The sequence below is a fragment of the Vulpes vulpes genome, chromosome 6 (genome assembly GCF_048418805.1).
Source record: "Vulpes vulpes isolate BD-2025 chromosome 6, VulVul3, whole genome shotgun sequence".
NCBI lineage: Eukaryota > Metazoa > Chordata > Mammalia > Carnivora > Canidae > Vulpes > Vulpes vulpes.
Genome location: NC_132785.1, coordinates 120,805,269 through 120,820,116, shown reverse-complemented (window position 1 = coordinate 120,820,116; position 14,848 = coordinate 120,805,269). Strand labels below are relative to the sequence as shown.

Below are 14,848 nucleotides of genomic sequence, written 5' to 3'. Positions count from 1 at the left end.
GTTTTCATTTTTGAATGCATAATTTTCTAGAGCCTCTTTGGTGTGGCTTTTGTTTGAGAAAGCGTGATTTATCCACCTTGCCTCTGGATGAGACTGTGCCAGGGCTGCTAGATGAGCACAGCCAGAGCTCTGGGGAGTCCAGACGCCGTTCAGAGGAGGAAGCAGAGATGTCAGTAACTTGCACGAAGTCACACGAGAGGAACTAAGATGAAAGCTAAGGCTGTGAGCCCTGAGGACACGTGGAGGAGTGTTGGTAGTACGGGACGAGTATTGGCCTGAAACAAATGAACCTGCTATTTGGGAGGTTGAAAAAGATGGACTGTTGGGGGTTTCTTGGGGTTCCCCTGCTGTGACTCAGGTGTGAGGCCACTGGGAGATTGTCTGGAAAAGGACAGGGTCTCATGGTCGCTGGCAAAAAGGTTGCCCTACTGTTGCTCCGGGGATGAGGGTATTTCGGAGAAGGCAGAAGATGATGAGACTGAGGAGGAGATGGGAGGACTGGGGTGATGATGTCCTCCCATCTCCTCAAGCCAAATCTGTTCCCCAAATATGTCCAGTGGTGGCCCATCTTACCCACTCAGTTGCCTCTATGTAGAGAGATTTGTTTGGGGGAAGCTTCGAGAGAGTGGGCCCTCCAGAGTGGGCTCTGCAGGGTTCTGAGGCGGGAACCAGAGCTTCCCAGCCAACCCTCCACTTCCAGCCAACACTGAGGAAGGGTCTTTCCTCAGGCAGCAGAGATCATTGTGAGCATGAACTGTGTTGTGAGCGCTGAGGTGCCACGTAGCTTGTAAGGTCAGCTTTGCTGTTGTCTTGGCTCTCTCTTTCCCTTGTTGGATTAAGGACACGTAGAAAGGTGTTCTCAGCTTCTGACTACGACCAGAGAAGCATGAGGGAATGCTTTTGTTTGGTCATCGCTGCCAGACTTGTGTCTGTGTTCTTGGGGTCTTGTTAGGGCCTGACTAGAAATAAAAGCTTATCTTAATACATGCAAGGAAATCATGTCTGAAGCCCATTTTTTAATACCCTTTTTTAAAGTAATGCATCAGTAATTTGATTGTAAAGTACTGGTCTGACATGGCTGACCGAACCTCTTTCTCTTGAGGCATGGTATCTTTCTTTCTCCTCAGTGTGCATGCGTGTGTGCGTGTGTGCGTGCGCGCGCGCACGTGTGCGTGTGTGTTTCTCTCTGTCTCTGCTTCCTATGCCAATACCACTTTCTCTCTCTCCCTCTCTGGTGTATCCAAAACTTCTGACTCGAAGCAGAAATCGTCACACCTGAACTCACCTGTGGTGTCTCTCTCCCACTTGCTTTTGCAGTGCCCCCTGGAGTGATACAGAATGGAGCGCGGGCTCTGAGCCGTGGGCTGTTTCCTGGAGTCCGGCCTTTGCCAATCACTCCCATCGGGATGACGGCAGCTGTGAGGTAAGGGAGATGCCCCCTGGGCAGAGCCGGCCTAAGGAGCGCAAAGGGCGCCATGTGTCCCACAGGCCCACTTGGGATGGAGAGGCCCAGCCTCTCACTTGGGAAGACAGTACAGCTGATTTGGGTGTTCAGAAAAGTCCAAGTAACTCCCAGGGACCCCAAGCCAATAACCAGCTTTTCCTTCTGGGCTCAAATTATCTTGGTCTCTTTGCAGATACGGAGATAAAGACAAATTAAGCTTTTTTTTTTTGTTCTAAGAAGCGGGGTGGGGGGCAAGTTGGGTAGAAGGAAGTGGTGAGCAAGTTAGTCATTCGACTCTAGGCTAACTGGTCTACCTCTAGAGTGAAATGCAAACTCGCAGTGAGTGGGATATAAATCACAGCCGGGGTCCTTCCCTTGCTCAAAATCAGATCAGTTGCCAAACCACATGAACTCTTCTTGGAAAATTGCTTCCCTCCATCCTTCTGTGACTCCATTGCCGGTCCTGGATTAGTGTCTCTTCTCTAGCTACGACCCCTCACGGGTGCCAGTGTGAGTGCCGCCTCTCATCTTCCTGCTGCTTCTTTGCCCCCCCTGCCACCCACCCATCAGCCACTGCTAGACTGATTGCCTAAAATGTGTCTCTCTGGCTGTCCAAAGAAGCACCTTCTGTGACTCCCACACATCAGCCTGACATCATCACCCCAGTCCTCCCATCTCCTCAAGCCAAATCTGTTCCCCAAATATGTCCAGTGGTGGCCCATCTTACCCACTCAGTTGCCTCTATGTAGACATCCCTCAGCCTCCATGTGCAAAGCAGCACCCCCTTCAAGGTCCATCACAGGAACACTTGCTTTACAAAGCAACTGTGGATGGATTTCTCTTTGCTTTGAAAGCCCCATGCTTTGGTTGTGGCCATTTGATGAGTGAACCTGTGCAGTAAAGTTCCTCTGTGTGTCCCCCTCTGCTCAGTAGTTCGCTTGCCATAAGCAGGGGCCAGGTTCTCACTTGCTTGGCTGATGGCTCCTCATGTTTGCATGGTGTCAGGCCCAAGCTGTCACTTGGAAGGCCCATTGCACTGAGCTGTGCACCTTCACAGCATCCTCTCCTTGCTCACTCTGCACTTTTGGATCAAGTTTGCATCTGAAGGCCATTTTATCTTAGTGAAGTCTCATGTCCGGCTAAGAGAAGAAAAGGAAGAGGTCCTGACCATTGCCCTGCAGAGGTGGGACTCAGACTTAGGAGGAGCTGGCAGTGTAATTCCTGACCTCTGATGGCCCCCTCTCCACTGGGGCTGGAGTCTCTGAGCTCAGAGGAGGGACCTCAGGAGATCTCAGGATCTCCTGCTTGTGCAAGCACCCTAAGGGAATGTGGAGAAGTTGGTTCTGTAAGCATTTGAGGGTCTCTAAGCTGGATTCAGCAACTATTACAGGAATGAACCACTGCCTCAGGTGAACAGGATACACACAGGAAGAAGGGGCATGTCCTTTCTTCCTCCACCCTCTTCCCAGGGTTCCTGAGGCAGCTCCTGTTGTCTGAGCCTAACATGGAGCCAGATGGTGCAGCAGATCTGGGGCTGGCATAGCCCGTCCCAGCCCACAGAGCACCATGGAAGAGTAGATTTAGGGCTGAGGAGCACTAGCTTCAAAATGGCACCACTTGCCTGATGGCTGTCCACTGTGAAGGCACTCGTAGTCTCAGAATGACCTCTCTGAGCCTCAGAGAAGTTTTCGGTGAAATGCACAACTGTTAGTTTGCAAGACTAAACAGGTTACCATGTGCATAAATAAGAGAGAACCTGACAGTCAAGGGAACTGTGGTGCATTAGTGCATTATCCAAATGCCAGCTCTGCACCCTCCACCTCCATTTCAAGAGAAATTAGGGAGAGGAGTGTTGCAAACTCTGTAAGGTCAAGAACCTTGGTCAGAGGACTCTGCTTCCTTCATGCCCCAAATGCCTGGCAAATAATGGGCATGAGATGCTTTTGGAAAGAATAAACATAAATAATAGCCATGGGGGTGTTTGCAGAACCCAGTGTCTGTATAAAACCCATGAATAAGTCTTTAGGGTGCTGAGGAATCTTGTTTTGCTCTTTCACATTCATTGTAATTTTTTTTAAAAATTTTTTGTTTTAAATTAGACTATGTATCTGAGGTCAAAAGGAAAACAGTCCACAGAACAAGGGCAGATGTCTTCCAGACCCTGTGGCAGTGACCAGGGGTTCCTGGGCGTGTTTAGCGCTTCCGCCACTAACCCCCCTGCAGCTCAGCCAGGGATGGAGGGAGGGCCAGAGAGTCATTAGCACCCACTAAAGACCAGTTTCCTACTCTGCTTTGCGTGATAGGTTTTCTATGTGAGTCTAAGCGACTTCTCCTTAAGTGAAAATATTTGTCTTTCAGGGATTTTTTTTTCCACCACTGAGTGGCAAAGGCCATGTTTGTTTGTCTTAACTCTGAAACTGTTATTGACATAGATGAAGTGTTACTTTTATTAGCTGATCATTACACAGCTTGTATTTGCTGGGTTCCTTTGCATATAATTATGATGTGAAATCTCCTTGTAAGAGTATCTGTCAATAGTGTAATTGACTTTACAGTGTTGACTTTTTACTCAATAACCTCAGAGATTGGCCCATCCTTAGGCATTGGAAACCTGCTTATTTTTAAATTTGCCTGGGCATGGAGTCCTCAAGACACATTATCCTCAAAATGACTCTCACACATCTTAAAGTTTTATGCCTGCCTGTGTCTTCTGTTTTCCCAGAGAAATTCCTTGCAGAGAATACACTGAATGGAACAAATGATGATAGCCCTAGAAGAACTGTTTCTGGCCCTTTCAGGAAACAGGAGCCCCAAATTTCTTAACATTTATAGCATTATGGGCTGCCTCCCAAGTAGGGACCACAGCAACTCTCTGGGATCTGGGTCACCTTGCTTCCAAAACTAAGGGCTCTTTTTGATCCCAAGTGATCATTCAGGTGGCAGAGAAGAATTAAATGTCCAGGGCTTGCCAAAAAGGACTGGGAGAAAATTGCTGAGGTTAGGGTCCTTCAAAAGGCTGCAGAGCCCCAAAACTACATCTAAGAACTCAAGAACCAAGTTTCCCCAGTCCTTATTCTGTGGCTGTGGGATGTTGGGCAGGTGTGCCTGGCACATGGCGTGCACGAAGTAGATGTCTGATAAAATAAGTAAACACAAACAACCCAATTCAGAAATGGGCAAAGGACTTGAATAGACATTTCTCCCAAGAAGATATACAAATGGCCAAAGCAAGTGAAAAGATGCCCTGCCTCACTGGTCATTAGGGAACTGCAAATCGAAGCTATGAGATAACCACTTCACACCCATTAGGATGACTCATAGCAACAGCAGAAACAAACAAGTGTTGACAGGATGTGGAGGACTTGGACCCCTTGTGTGCTATTGGTAGGGATATAACATGGTGGAGCCATTGTAGAAAACAATAGGGCCGTTCTCAAAAAATTAAAAATAGAATTACCATATGATCCAGCAGTTCTCCTTCTGGGTATGTACCCAAAAGAACCAAAAGTAGGGTCTTGAAAGGATGCATGTTCATAGCAGCACTATTCACAAGAGCTAAAACGTTTAGGCAACCCAAGTGTCCCTCGACAGATGAATAAGCAGCACGTGGTACATAACACACAAGGAAACATCAGTCAGCCTTGAAGAGGAGAGACATTCTGACACATGCTATGGTATGGATAATCCTTGCGGACATTACATTAAGTGAAATAATCCAGTCAAAAAAGACAGACTCTTCTGTTCCACTTAATGCAAGGTATTTAGGGTAGTCAGAATCATAGAGACAGGAAGTAGAATGGTGGTTGCCAGCAGTTGAGGGGAGGAAGGACTGGAGAGTTCGTGTTTATTGGGTGCAGCATTGCAGTTTCATAAAAGGAAGAATTCTGGAGATGGATGGTGGTGGCTGCACACTATTATGAATGTATTCAGTACCACTGACCTGGACAATTAAAAATGGCTAAGATGGTAAATTTTTCACATTTAAGTATTTTGCCACAATAAAACCAGTTGGAAAATAAAATAAAATTAATGATGTGGGGAGCCTCTTGGATTCAACTAGCCTGCCCTCCCCACTCACCTTCCCAGCTCCCCTTTCTGACCACCTGAAGCTGAGCCCCAAACCCCAGGAAAAGGCTAATATTGAGCTTCTTATGCCACCGTCAGGACAGTGTACATCTGTACCCATTGGTTTTAAGGGGTGGTGGGGGTCATCTGAACTGCAGCAATTTATAAAATTAAAAGAAAGTTCCATCCAGTCACCATCTAAACCTGCTTAATTTGGGACACCTGAGTGGCTTAGTGGTTGTGTCTACCTTTGGCTCAGGTTGTGATCCTGGGGTCCTGGGATCGAGTCCTGCATCGGGCTCCCCACAGGGAGCCTGCTTCTCCCCCTGCCTGTGTCTCTTGCTTCTCTCTGTGTATCTCTCACGAATAAATAAAATCTTTTTAAAAGTTTGTTTAACAATAAATAAATAAACCTGCTTAATTTTATTTGGACCTCAAATGAAAACTGCAGTTCCCATGAAATATATAGTGAGTCAGGAATGAATGGTCTTACTATAATGTGGAGCATTAATACCTAAGGTCCTGTCAGAATAGTCCCCAGGAAAATTCTCAGCCTAAGATCTGCTCCTGCTCACCTAACTTTGTCTTTCCCCTTGAGAAGATGTTTGTAGGAGTTCAGGGAGCTGACAACCTTCAGTGTTAATATAGGGTGTTAGTCTAATTACTAACCTGAGGGACCTGAGGGATGATTTGCCAGTGGTCTTTTTCTTTTTTTTTAAGATTTGATTTTTAGGTAATCCTTACACCTGTCCTGGGATCAGGAGTCACCTGCTCTACTGACTGAGCCAGCCAGACATCCCTGGGCTCTCTTTTTTCAATTGAAGTATAGTTGATGTGCAATCTTCCATTAGTTGCAGGTGTACAACATACTTGGACAAGTCTGTACTTTATGTTGTGCTCATGACAGGTGTAGCTACTGTTGGCCACCGTACAATGCTATCACAATATCACTGACTATATTCCCAAAGCTGTACCTGCCAGTGGTCTTTTTATATTGTATTTTGCTTTGTTTTTATTTTTTATTTTTTATTTATTTTTTTATTTTTTTTGCTTTGTTTTTAAAGACCAAGCACCTGTCAGCTTCGTCTTCTGAAATCACAGTCTTTGAAGGCAGTTCTGAATCTCAGGATTAGGTTATGCTTTATGGTAGGAGGGAGAGGAGGAAATAACTACTGGCATAGTATGGCTTATTTTTTATTTTTTTCTGAATTTATTATGATAACTGTAGGAATCTGTCCACTTCACCAAAGTTTTCAGATATATTGGCATAAAGTTACTCACAATGTGTCATCTTTTAAAACACCTTGGTAGTTAGTTATGTTCCTTTTTCATCCCGTATTTTAATTCAACCTCACTCTTCTTGCTTAATCTTGACATAGTTTTTTGGTTTTCCTCTCAAAGAATCAACCTTTGGGTTTTGTTTTGTTTTGTTTTTTCATTTATAATTTCCTGTCTTTTTGCAGGTTTATTCTTTTTTCTCTTTGCCTGGATTGGTTTCTTGCATTTTAAACTTTTCTCCTTTTTTTGTATACAAGTTTAACATTAATGTCCTTGAAACTACTGCCTAGCTGCATCCCATAAGTTTTGATGCCTTTTATTTTCATTAATGGTGCAAGTATTTTCTAATTTCCATTTTGATTTCTTTGATCCACAGATATTTTTAGAACCATGTTTTTAAATTTTCAAACTGAGGAGAAGGTGGCCATTTTGTATTTTTAGTTACCTCCTCAACACTGATTACTAAGTACCAGGCATCACGGTCAGAGGGTTGCTCTGTAAGATACTGCTGCTTTGAAATTGGAGGAGACTTGCTATATGGTCTAGTATATGTCAGTTTTTATAAATATTCTATGTGTGCTTCAATATGCCTTCTTCATTACTAACACATGTCCTGTGTGTGTCTATTAGATCAAGTCTGCATGCTAACCCTTTGTGGGGGGGGAGAGCAGGAAGGCATGCACACAGGAGGGAAGGCGGGCATGCTTGATCAATTGAATACTGAGAATGATGTATTAAAATCTCCCATTACAATGTGGATTTGACCATTTCTCCTTGTAGCTCTTTCAATTTGGGTTGTATGTATTTTGAAGCTATCTCAGCAAAGATATCCATGTTTAGGACTGTTATATCTTCCCGGTGAATTGAATCTTTATGAATGTTTAATGACTCTCTTTATCTGTAGTAATGATTTTTGCCTCGAAAATCTGTCTTCTCTGGTTTTAATATAGCTATAGCTACACCAGCACGGGATGATAATGACATTTTCCATCCTTCACTTCTATTTTTTTGTCTTTGTATTTTAGGTTTTTCTCTTAGGAAAAAAACAGCATTTAAAAAAAAATTGTGTTAATGATCTTTACCTTTTAGTAAAGATTTTTAGCCCTCTTTAATAACATATTTGGATTTATTTCTGCTGTTCTCATTTTGCATTTGTTTGCCCTATTTCCAGATTCTTTTTCCTTTCTTGCATTATTTTAAATTGATCAAGAGTCTCCCATTCCTTTTTTTCCTTCTAATGGTTTAGAAGTTACATATTCTGTTTCTCTTCTTTTAGTGTTGATCCCAGAACTTGTAACATGAATATTTTAAAATGTTTAAAGTTAATCAATACTTTTAACCTCCTGATCAATACAAGGCCCTTGGAATGCTTTAACTGCTATTCTCTCTCTCAGATGATGTGCTACAGTTGTCCATTACTTTGTTTCTATTTCAGGTTGTTTTTTTTTTTTAAGTCACTTAGTCATGATTATCATTGTGTTGTTCAGTCAATACTTGATTACATTTTTTTGCTTATCATTTCTTCTTGCATCTCAGGTCTTTTTTTTTTTTTTTTTTTTTTTTTTTTGGATCCTTTTCCTTTTTTCCTGAAATATATTCTTAAGTTCCTTATAGTGAGTATCTGCTTTTAGTTAAAAGCCTAACAGCTTCTTGTCTGAAAACATATTTATCTTGCCTTCCTTCTTAGAAGATAGTGTTACTGTGTATATAGTTCTAGTTTAACCATTCTTTCTTTCCTCTCTCACTTTGAGAATATTTTTCCACTTTCATCTCTGTTGCTTCTTTTATCTTAACTGGTATTCCTCTTTTTTTTTTTTTAAGATTTATTTATTTATTTATTTATTTATTTATTTATTTATTTATTTATTTATTTTTTAGATTTATTATTTTAGAAAGAGAGAGCTCATGCATGGCGGGAAGGCCAGAGGGAGAGAGAGAATCCCAAGCAGACTCCCTACTGAGCACAGAGCCCTCCACAGGGCTTGATCCCAGGACCCTGAGATTACAACCTGAGCCGAAGTCAAGAGTCAATTGAGCCACCAGGCTCCCCACTGATACTCCTCTTTAGGGGATATGTTCTTTTTTTGCTACTTTTAAATTTTCTCTCTCTTTTTTTTTTTCAGTACCTTTCATCAAAACGGGAAAATTCTCAGATAGTTTTCTCTTCAGTGTTGGGTCTCCCCCCGTGTTCTGTTTCATTCTGGAACTCCAGTTGGATTTACATTGGGTCTTCTTACTATAGTCTGGATTGCCCAATCTTTTTCCATATTTCTGTCTCTTTGTCTCTGCTGCAGGATTTATAGTCTCTTCAGATCCATCTTCCAATTCACTGCTTGCCTTTTTCTTTTTCTTTTTTTTTTTTTTTAACTAATTTTTCACTTTCAGCTTCATTGAGGTTAATTTCAGGGGTGATACTTTTTTCATCTCGGGCAACCCTGATGCTTTCCAAAATCTGTCTACTTAGATTTCATAATCTTTTCTTTTTTTCTAATATTTTTCAACTCCCACTTTCATTTCTGTGAACATGCTTGACATAATGTACCTACTTATTTCAGTATTTGCCAGCTTTGCAGTTTAGATTCTGTAGTTGGTTTTTCTGTTGTCTCTAGCTTATGGTAGCTTATTTCTTTTGTGGGCTTTTTTTTTTTCTATGAACCTATGTTCCTTGAAGTCTTATCTGCGTGAGTTCTTCATGGCCTGATATTATGGATTGTCCTTCCAAAAAGATTTTGTATTTTCTTTCAGTAGGCACCCCTGGGCACTGGAAATTAAATTTAGTTTGAGGCCTTTGGGTCCACACAGTGGACTTCTGGCGTCCTACCCACAAGACTCAAGGCTTGGGATTAAAAGAAACTCAGGAGGCTTTTCTTATTGTCACCTCTGGAGCAGAGGTTGAGGCTGGCTCTTATCCCCACTGTCTGCCTGTGAGGGGCAGTTACTCTTCCCTAGAACCTCACTGAACTGAGAGTATCATCATTCAGAGGTCCTAGCTTTTTACATTTACATAACATTTTTACATTTATACATTCCTAGTGGCCTTCTTGGTGGTTTTAAGTTATGAGCTTTCTACTTGAATATTTGATTAATCTTAGTATGTGGGGATCTTTGATGGCTTAAATTCAGGTTGCGTTCTTCAAGAGAGGATTTGCTTTCGAAACTTACACTGGGAGCTTAGGGACCAGTACACCTGAGGCCATCTTAATCCCCTTCGAGGAGCCTTGGTAACCGTGGAGCTGGCTAGAATCAATCTTCTGCCACTGTCCCCATCATCATGAGTTTGGGCTCTGTCCCAGTGCTAGGATAGACGTTTGCTCTGGGGAAGCCCTGGCTTTCTAGGTTGCCTACTACCATTTCAGAGTTGTCCCTTTATTTTTTTAACTTTGTATTATGTGACGTTCTTTTGGTACATGTGTGTTTGCATGGGTTTCTGAGATTCCCCTTATTTTCCAGTGAAACTAGCAATGACTTAAAACTGTGTTGTTGTACCTTGTCCAGGATCTTTTGTGTAGTAGTCAGAAGAGTGTCTTCCAGATGTCTTCTCTGCCTCCTGGCTGGAAATGGAAGCCCCAAGCCATCTCTTCTCTTCGTGTCTTTCTCCCTGTGTTTGGTTTTAGACAAACCGCTGCACTAGCTCCAGCTCCACAACTGTTCACAATCCCATTAATTGCATGCTTGACCAAAATCCAGAGTTCTTAAGTCAATCCCCTGAGAGAACAACTTCACCCTAAATGGTAGTCTCTAGATTTAAAACTTTCGGTTCCAGAGAAAACTCTTGTGCCCAGGGGCAAGGTAGAGGTGATAATGAACCAAGAGAGAAGACCACAAAATGGCCATATCTCATTAGAATCTGTACTTTGACTTGTTAGTTGCAAGCATTGCTCATTCCCCGTCTGAGCTAATATGATTTCTCACCTTTTATGTTTGATATTTCCCATCAATTTGACAAGAGAACGAATACCAGGTTTTTGAGGTTAGTAACACGTGCTTTTGTCGAGGCTATGCTAACAGGATCATCATGAGTGGTGTTACATAGAAGTTCAGTTATATCTGTAAAATGGCAGACGTCTCTAATGTATCTCATGCTCATTTCAATGAATGATTTTGAAGAAGCAGTTGGATATTTACCGTCCAACATGTTCAGGATGACTGGTTCCTTCTTTTCAGTATGTGGCGTCCCGTAATGACAACCCCTGGCAGCAGGAGGTGTTCGACACCAAGTCCGTGCAGCTGGCTTGTTCCGCCACGGACAACATCACATCAAGTTATTCATAATTGAAGGAGCTTGTCACTCCCTGCTGGGTTTGTGTATAATTTATGGATTACACGCCCATTGCTACCATCTCAGGGAAAGTTAATTTTATCAACTAAGAGAGATACTTTTATATTTTAATTCCTACTCCTGGAACTTAACGTCTGCATACCTGTTTTTATCCAGAAATGTGATCAACAGGTATATTCGGTTTCCTGTGTTCATCACAACTTCCCTACCCGAGAGAGACAGAAAGATACTTCAAATTCCTACTTGAGCTGTCTTTGAGAACTAGCTGGGGCACCTTGGACAAGTCAACAGGACTTAGGTAGTTTCTGTTCGTTTAATCTGTAAAATGATTGGTTGAATTTGGCCAGTGTTCCAGCGTGTGGATTATGGAATCACTTTTGGCGTGCAGCATGGTTCTGGGCAGTACCAGAGACCTTGCCATACAGAACATTAAACTCATGGGCTACAGAAGTGACATCCTCTTCTATTCTCCATGTGATTGTAGCGTGTCTTTAGGACTTCTCTCATGCTTGTTTATCTCCTTTAAGAAAGAGAAGGTCTCAGGTCCAGAACCTTTCCTCCTGTAATAGTCTGGAGCTCGAATGTTCGGTCATCGCTGTCATTCTGAGATCTATCTCCCACCTCCCACTCCAGACTTTTCATTTTTAAAAAAGTTTCTTGTGGAAAAGAAGAAAAGCAAAATGAACAGCAGCTGCCTTTCACCTAGATTCACTAAGAATTAGTCTTTGGCAGTACTTGCCTTCTTTCATACTCTTGCTCCCATGATTCTCTCCCCCTCACTCTTTCTCTGTGTATCCTGTTCTCCTGAACTGTGGTAGTGAAGTGAATTATTAGCTCCATTTTGTTAAAAAAATAAGGTTTCAGAACTAAATTGATTTTCTCAAAGCCCGCCATAGCCCAGTTTGCTCATCCAAGTGTCGCTGGCTTCACTCTGAGACTGTTTTATGCCAGTTCAGTAGACCAATTATTTTGGATTTTACAGCTGTTACCTGAAACAACAAAGATCAAGAGAACCATTATCCGAGACTTTCAATTTCATTTGTTTAATAACTATTAATAGCTACCTGGGCAATTAGTTACATTTATCGAGTTTCATATTTGGAAACACCTCAAAGCAATCTTCCTAGCCACTTTTATGCACCCAAGACAGAGCCAAGAAACAGGAAGCCTGCAGAAAATAGATATCGCAGGGGCCATTCCCCAAAGCTCAGGGGCTGTGTTTGCAGGCAGGCCCATCAGGAATTCCTCTCTCGGGTCCTCTTTCCTCCAACTTTATACCCTGTCCCCATAAGCCTCCTGGCCCAGAATACAAAGAAAACAAGAGTGCTCAGGTAAGCATGTCCCAGCAGCAGGAAACAGCAGTGAGCTGTCTGACGGCAACAGGGGAAACCAAGGCAGAAGTCTCAAGTACCACTAAGAACCATCCTCTCCACTCAGAACTCATCATTTCACCATCACCCCACCCTGTGAGGGAGACGAGCCTGCTGCAAGTCACTAGTTAGCAGTGCTGGGATGTGAACAGAAGCCTGTCTGCCTTGAAAGCCAGGCTGTTCCTAGAAGGACTGGGCAGAGGTGGTATGAATCTGGGGTCACAGAGCACAGGACACAATCTGGGGGGCCCTTCTGGAGACCGCTAGGACTTCATGGTGCGTGCAAATCGTCACTGTGGCCTTGTCTTTGCTAAGGTTGCCCCTGATGGCCCTCAAGCATTTTGCTGGTGCATATTACAGTGGGGCTTCTCACCACCAGCTTCTCTTTAGCAGAGCACTGTGGGCCCTGGAACCAGAAGAGGGGAGACTTCTTGGCTTCACTCCCTGCTACTCCATTTACACCAAGGACTCTCCTCCCCTTCTACTTTCTCTCTGGGCTGCAGCCAGGGTCTTGTGGAGCCTCACAGCCCACAGGGATGGCAAGAAAGAGAGGGTAACAGCTTGTGACTGAATCTTCTCGTTGGGCACAACCCCAAAGGCCTGCCAGGTGCCATACGTTTCGGGGGTATCCAGTAAGGCGTGTTAGGGGAGACCCACAGTATCTCCCCAGACTTCGTGCTCTCTGCTGCACAATTGCATCTGCTCCAGCACTTGCTCAGTGTATGTTGTGTGTCCACTCTGGACCCGGCACATGCTAGCCACTGGGGGACGTATCATGACCAGGCCCCGTCTTGTGGAGCTAACACTCTTCACAGGAAGCACACAGACGGTGGGAAGTGCTCTCTGTGGAGGGAACGTAGTAGGAGTGTGTACAGTTGGGGGTGTGTAGGAAGGAAGGAAATGTGTGCTCATGTTCCCCAGATCTCCTAGAAGCGTGTCATTGGGTGGATGGGCTTACAGGACACAGGGCGGGCATGAGGCAGGAGCACACCTCTCCTCCCTGCCCACAACAGTCAGCCCTCCTGTCCAAGGTCAGACGCCAGGTCTTCCACAGACCTTTCCTCGCCCTCCATCTATTCCCTCCAGCTCGAAGTGATCCTGAGTCCTGTGCGTATTCATCCCTGACCACCGCCTCTTCTGAACACCCACTGTGTCCTGTGCTCTATCAGAAATACAGCTGCCATCCAGGCAGAATCAGGGCCCGCCCCTGGGACTGAGTGGCCTAAGCAGGAAAGGACATCACAGTCCTCTCCCTCAGGCCGGGCACTGGTCCACACGGATGGGCCTTCCCTCCTGCCCTTGGCCCCACAGCCAAGTGGCTGCAGTCACCCTCCCCTTTGCCAGTATGGAACCACAAGGGAGTTCAGTTCATAACTCAGACGTAATGATGTGAGACCGTGGGTCCTGATGGGAGCGTATGAAAGGGAGCTAGTTCTAGGGAAATCAGAAAAACAGCGAGAGTCGGTCAGATTGTCCTAAGAGGCCATCTCGAGAACCAAACTTTGGTCTCAATCCCAACTTGGCTGCACACCAGCTGTGTGGCTTTCTAGACCCTTCTTCCAGCATCTGTAAAATAAGGATGTTCAGGTTGGCTTTCCAGAGCTGCGTGCACCCACCTATGCAGAGGGTGCCCGGCAGGGGGTGGAAGTGCCGTAGCTTACTGCTCTCCCACCTGTGACATAACCGTGACCTGCTTCTCTGTTCCACTGTCAGCATCTTTGTGACCGTGTCTGTATCTGGTCCCACCTAGGCCGCCTCCTCAGGACCCTCCCTCAAGCCATGCGTTGATGTGAGGGGTTTGGTGAATCTTGGCAGAACGAACTGGGGTGGGGGGGCCTCTGGAAGAGAACGGGCCCAGCCGGGTGTTGGCAGGTGTGCAAAACCAAGCACAGCTGAATCTTTCCAGTTTAATGTAAGAGATGGTGCTCCCACCGCTGCCACCTCAGAAGAGTGTGGTTTTGCCATCTATGCACAAGAGGAGAAAAAATGTGGGTGCTGGAGGAGGAGCCGGGGTCGGGTGGGAGGTCAGGCTTCAGGATGCTGTGATGTCTAGAGCCAGGTCTGCCGGGTTGGTGGGGAAGATGGGGTCGGGGGTCAGGCTTTGGGATGGGGGTGGGGGAACAGGGAGGGGATCAGGCTTTGGGACCCTGTCTGCAGAGCCAGACCTGCTGGGGAGGTGTGGGTGAGGACGGGGTCAGGGGTCAGGTTATAGGTCACTGTCCACAGAGCTGAGCCTACCAGAGGTGGTGGGTGAGGACGGGGTCGGGGGTCAGGTTTCAGGTCACTGTCCACAGAGTTGGGCCTGCTGGGGGTGGGGGGTGAGGACAGGGTCGGGGGTCAGGCTTTGGGATGCTGTGATGCTGTCTGCACAGCCAGGCCTGCCTTGGGGGCGGGGTGGAGGGATGGGGTGGG

General features: G+C 45.0%; 1 protein-coding gene across 1 annotated transcript in view; it reads left to right on the top strand.

The window, feature by feature from the left end:
* LOC112930195 (forkhead box protein N3) overlaps window positions 1-14,848 on the top strand; it is a 115,087-nt gene that overhangs the window by 93,111 nt on the left and 7,128 nt on the right. The window contains exon 3 of the mRNA XM_072762213.1: window positions 1,318-1,423. Within this exon, the coding sequence (XP_072618314.1) occupies window positions 1,318-1,423 (106 nt within the window). The remainder of the gene's footprint in view (window positions 1-1,317; window positions 1,424-14,848) is intronic.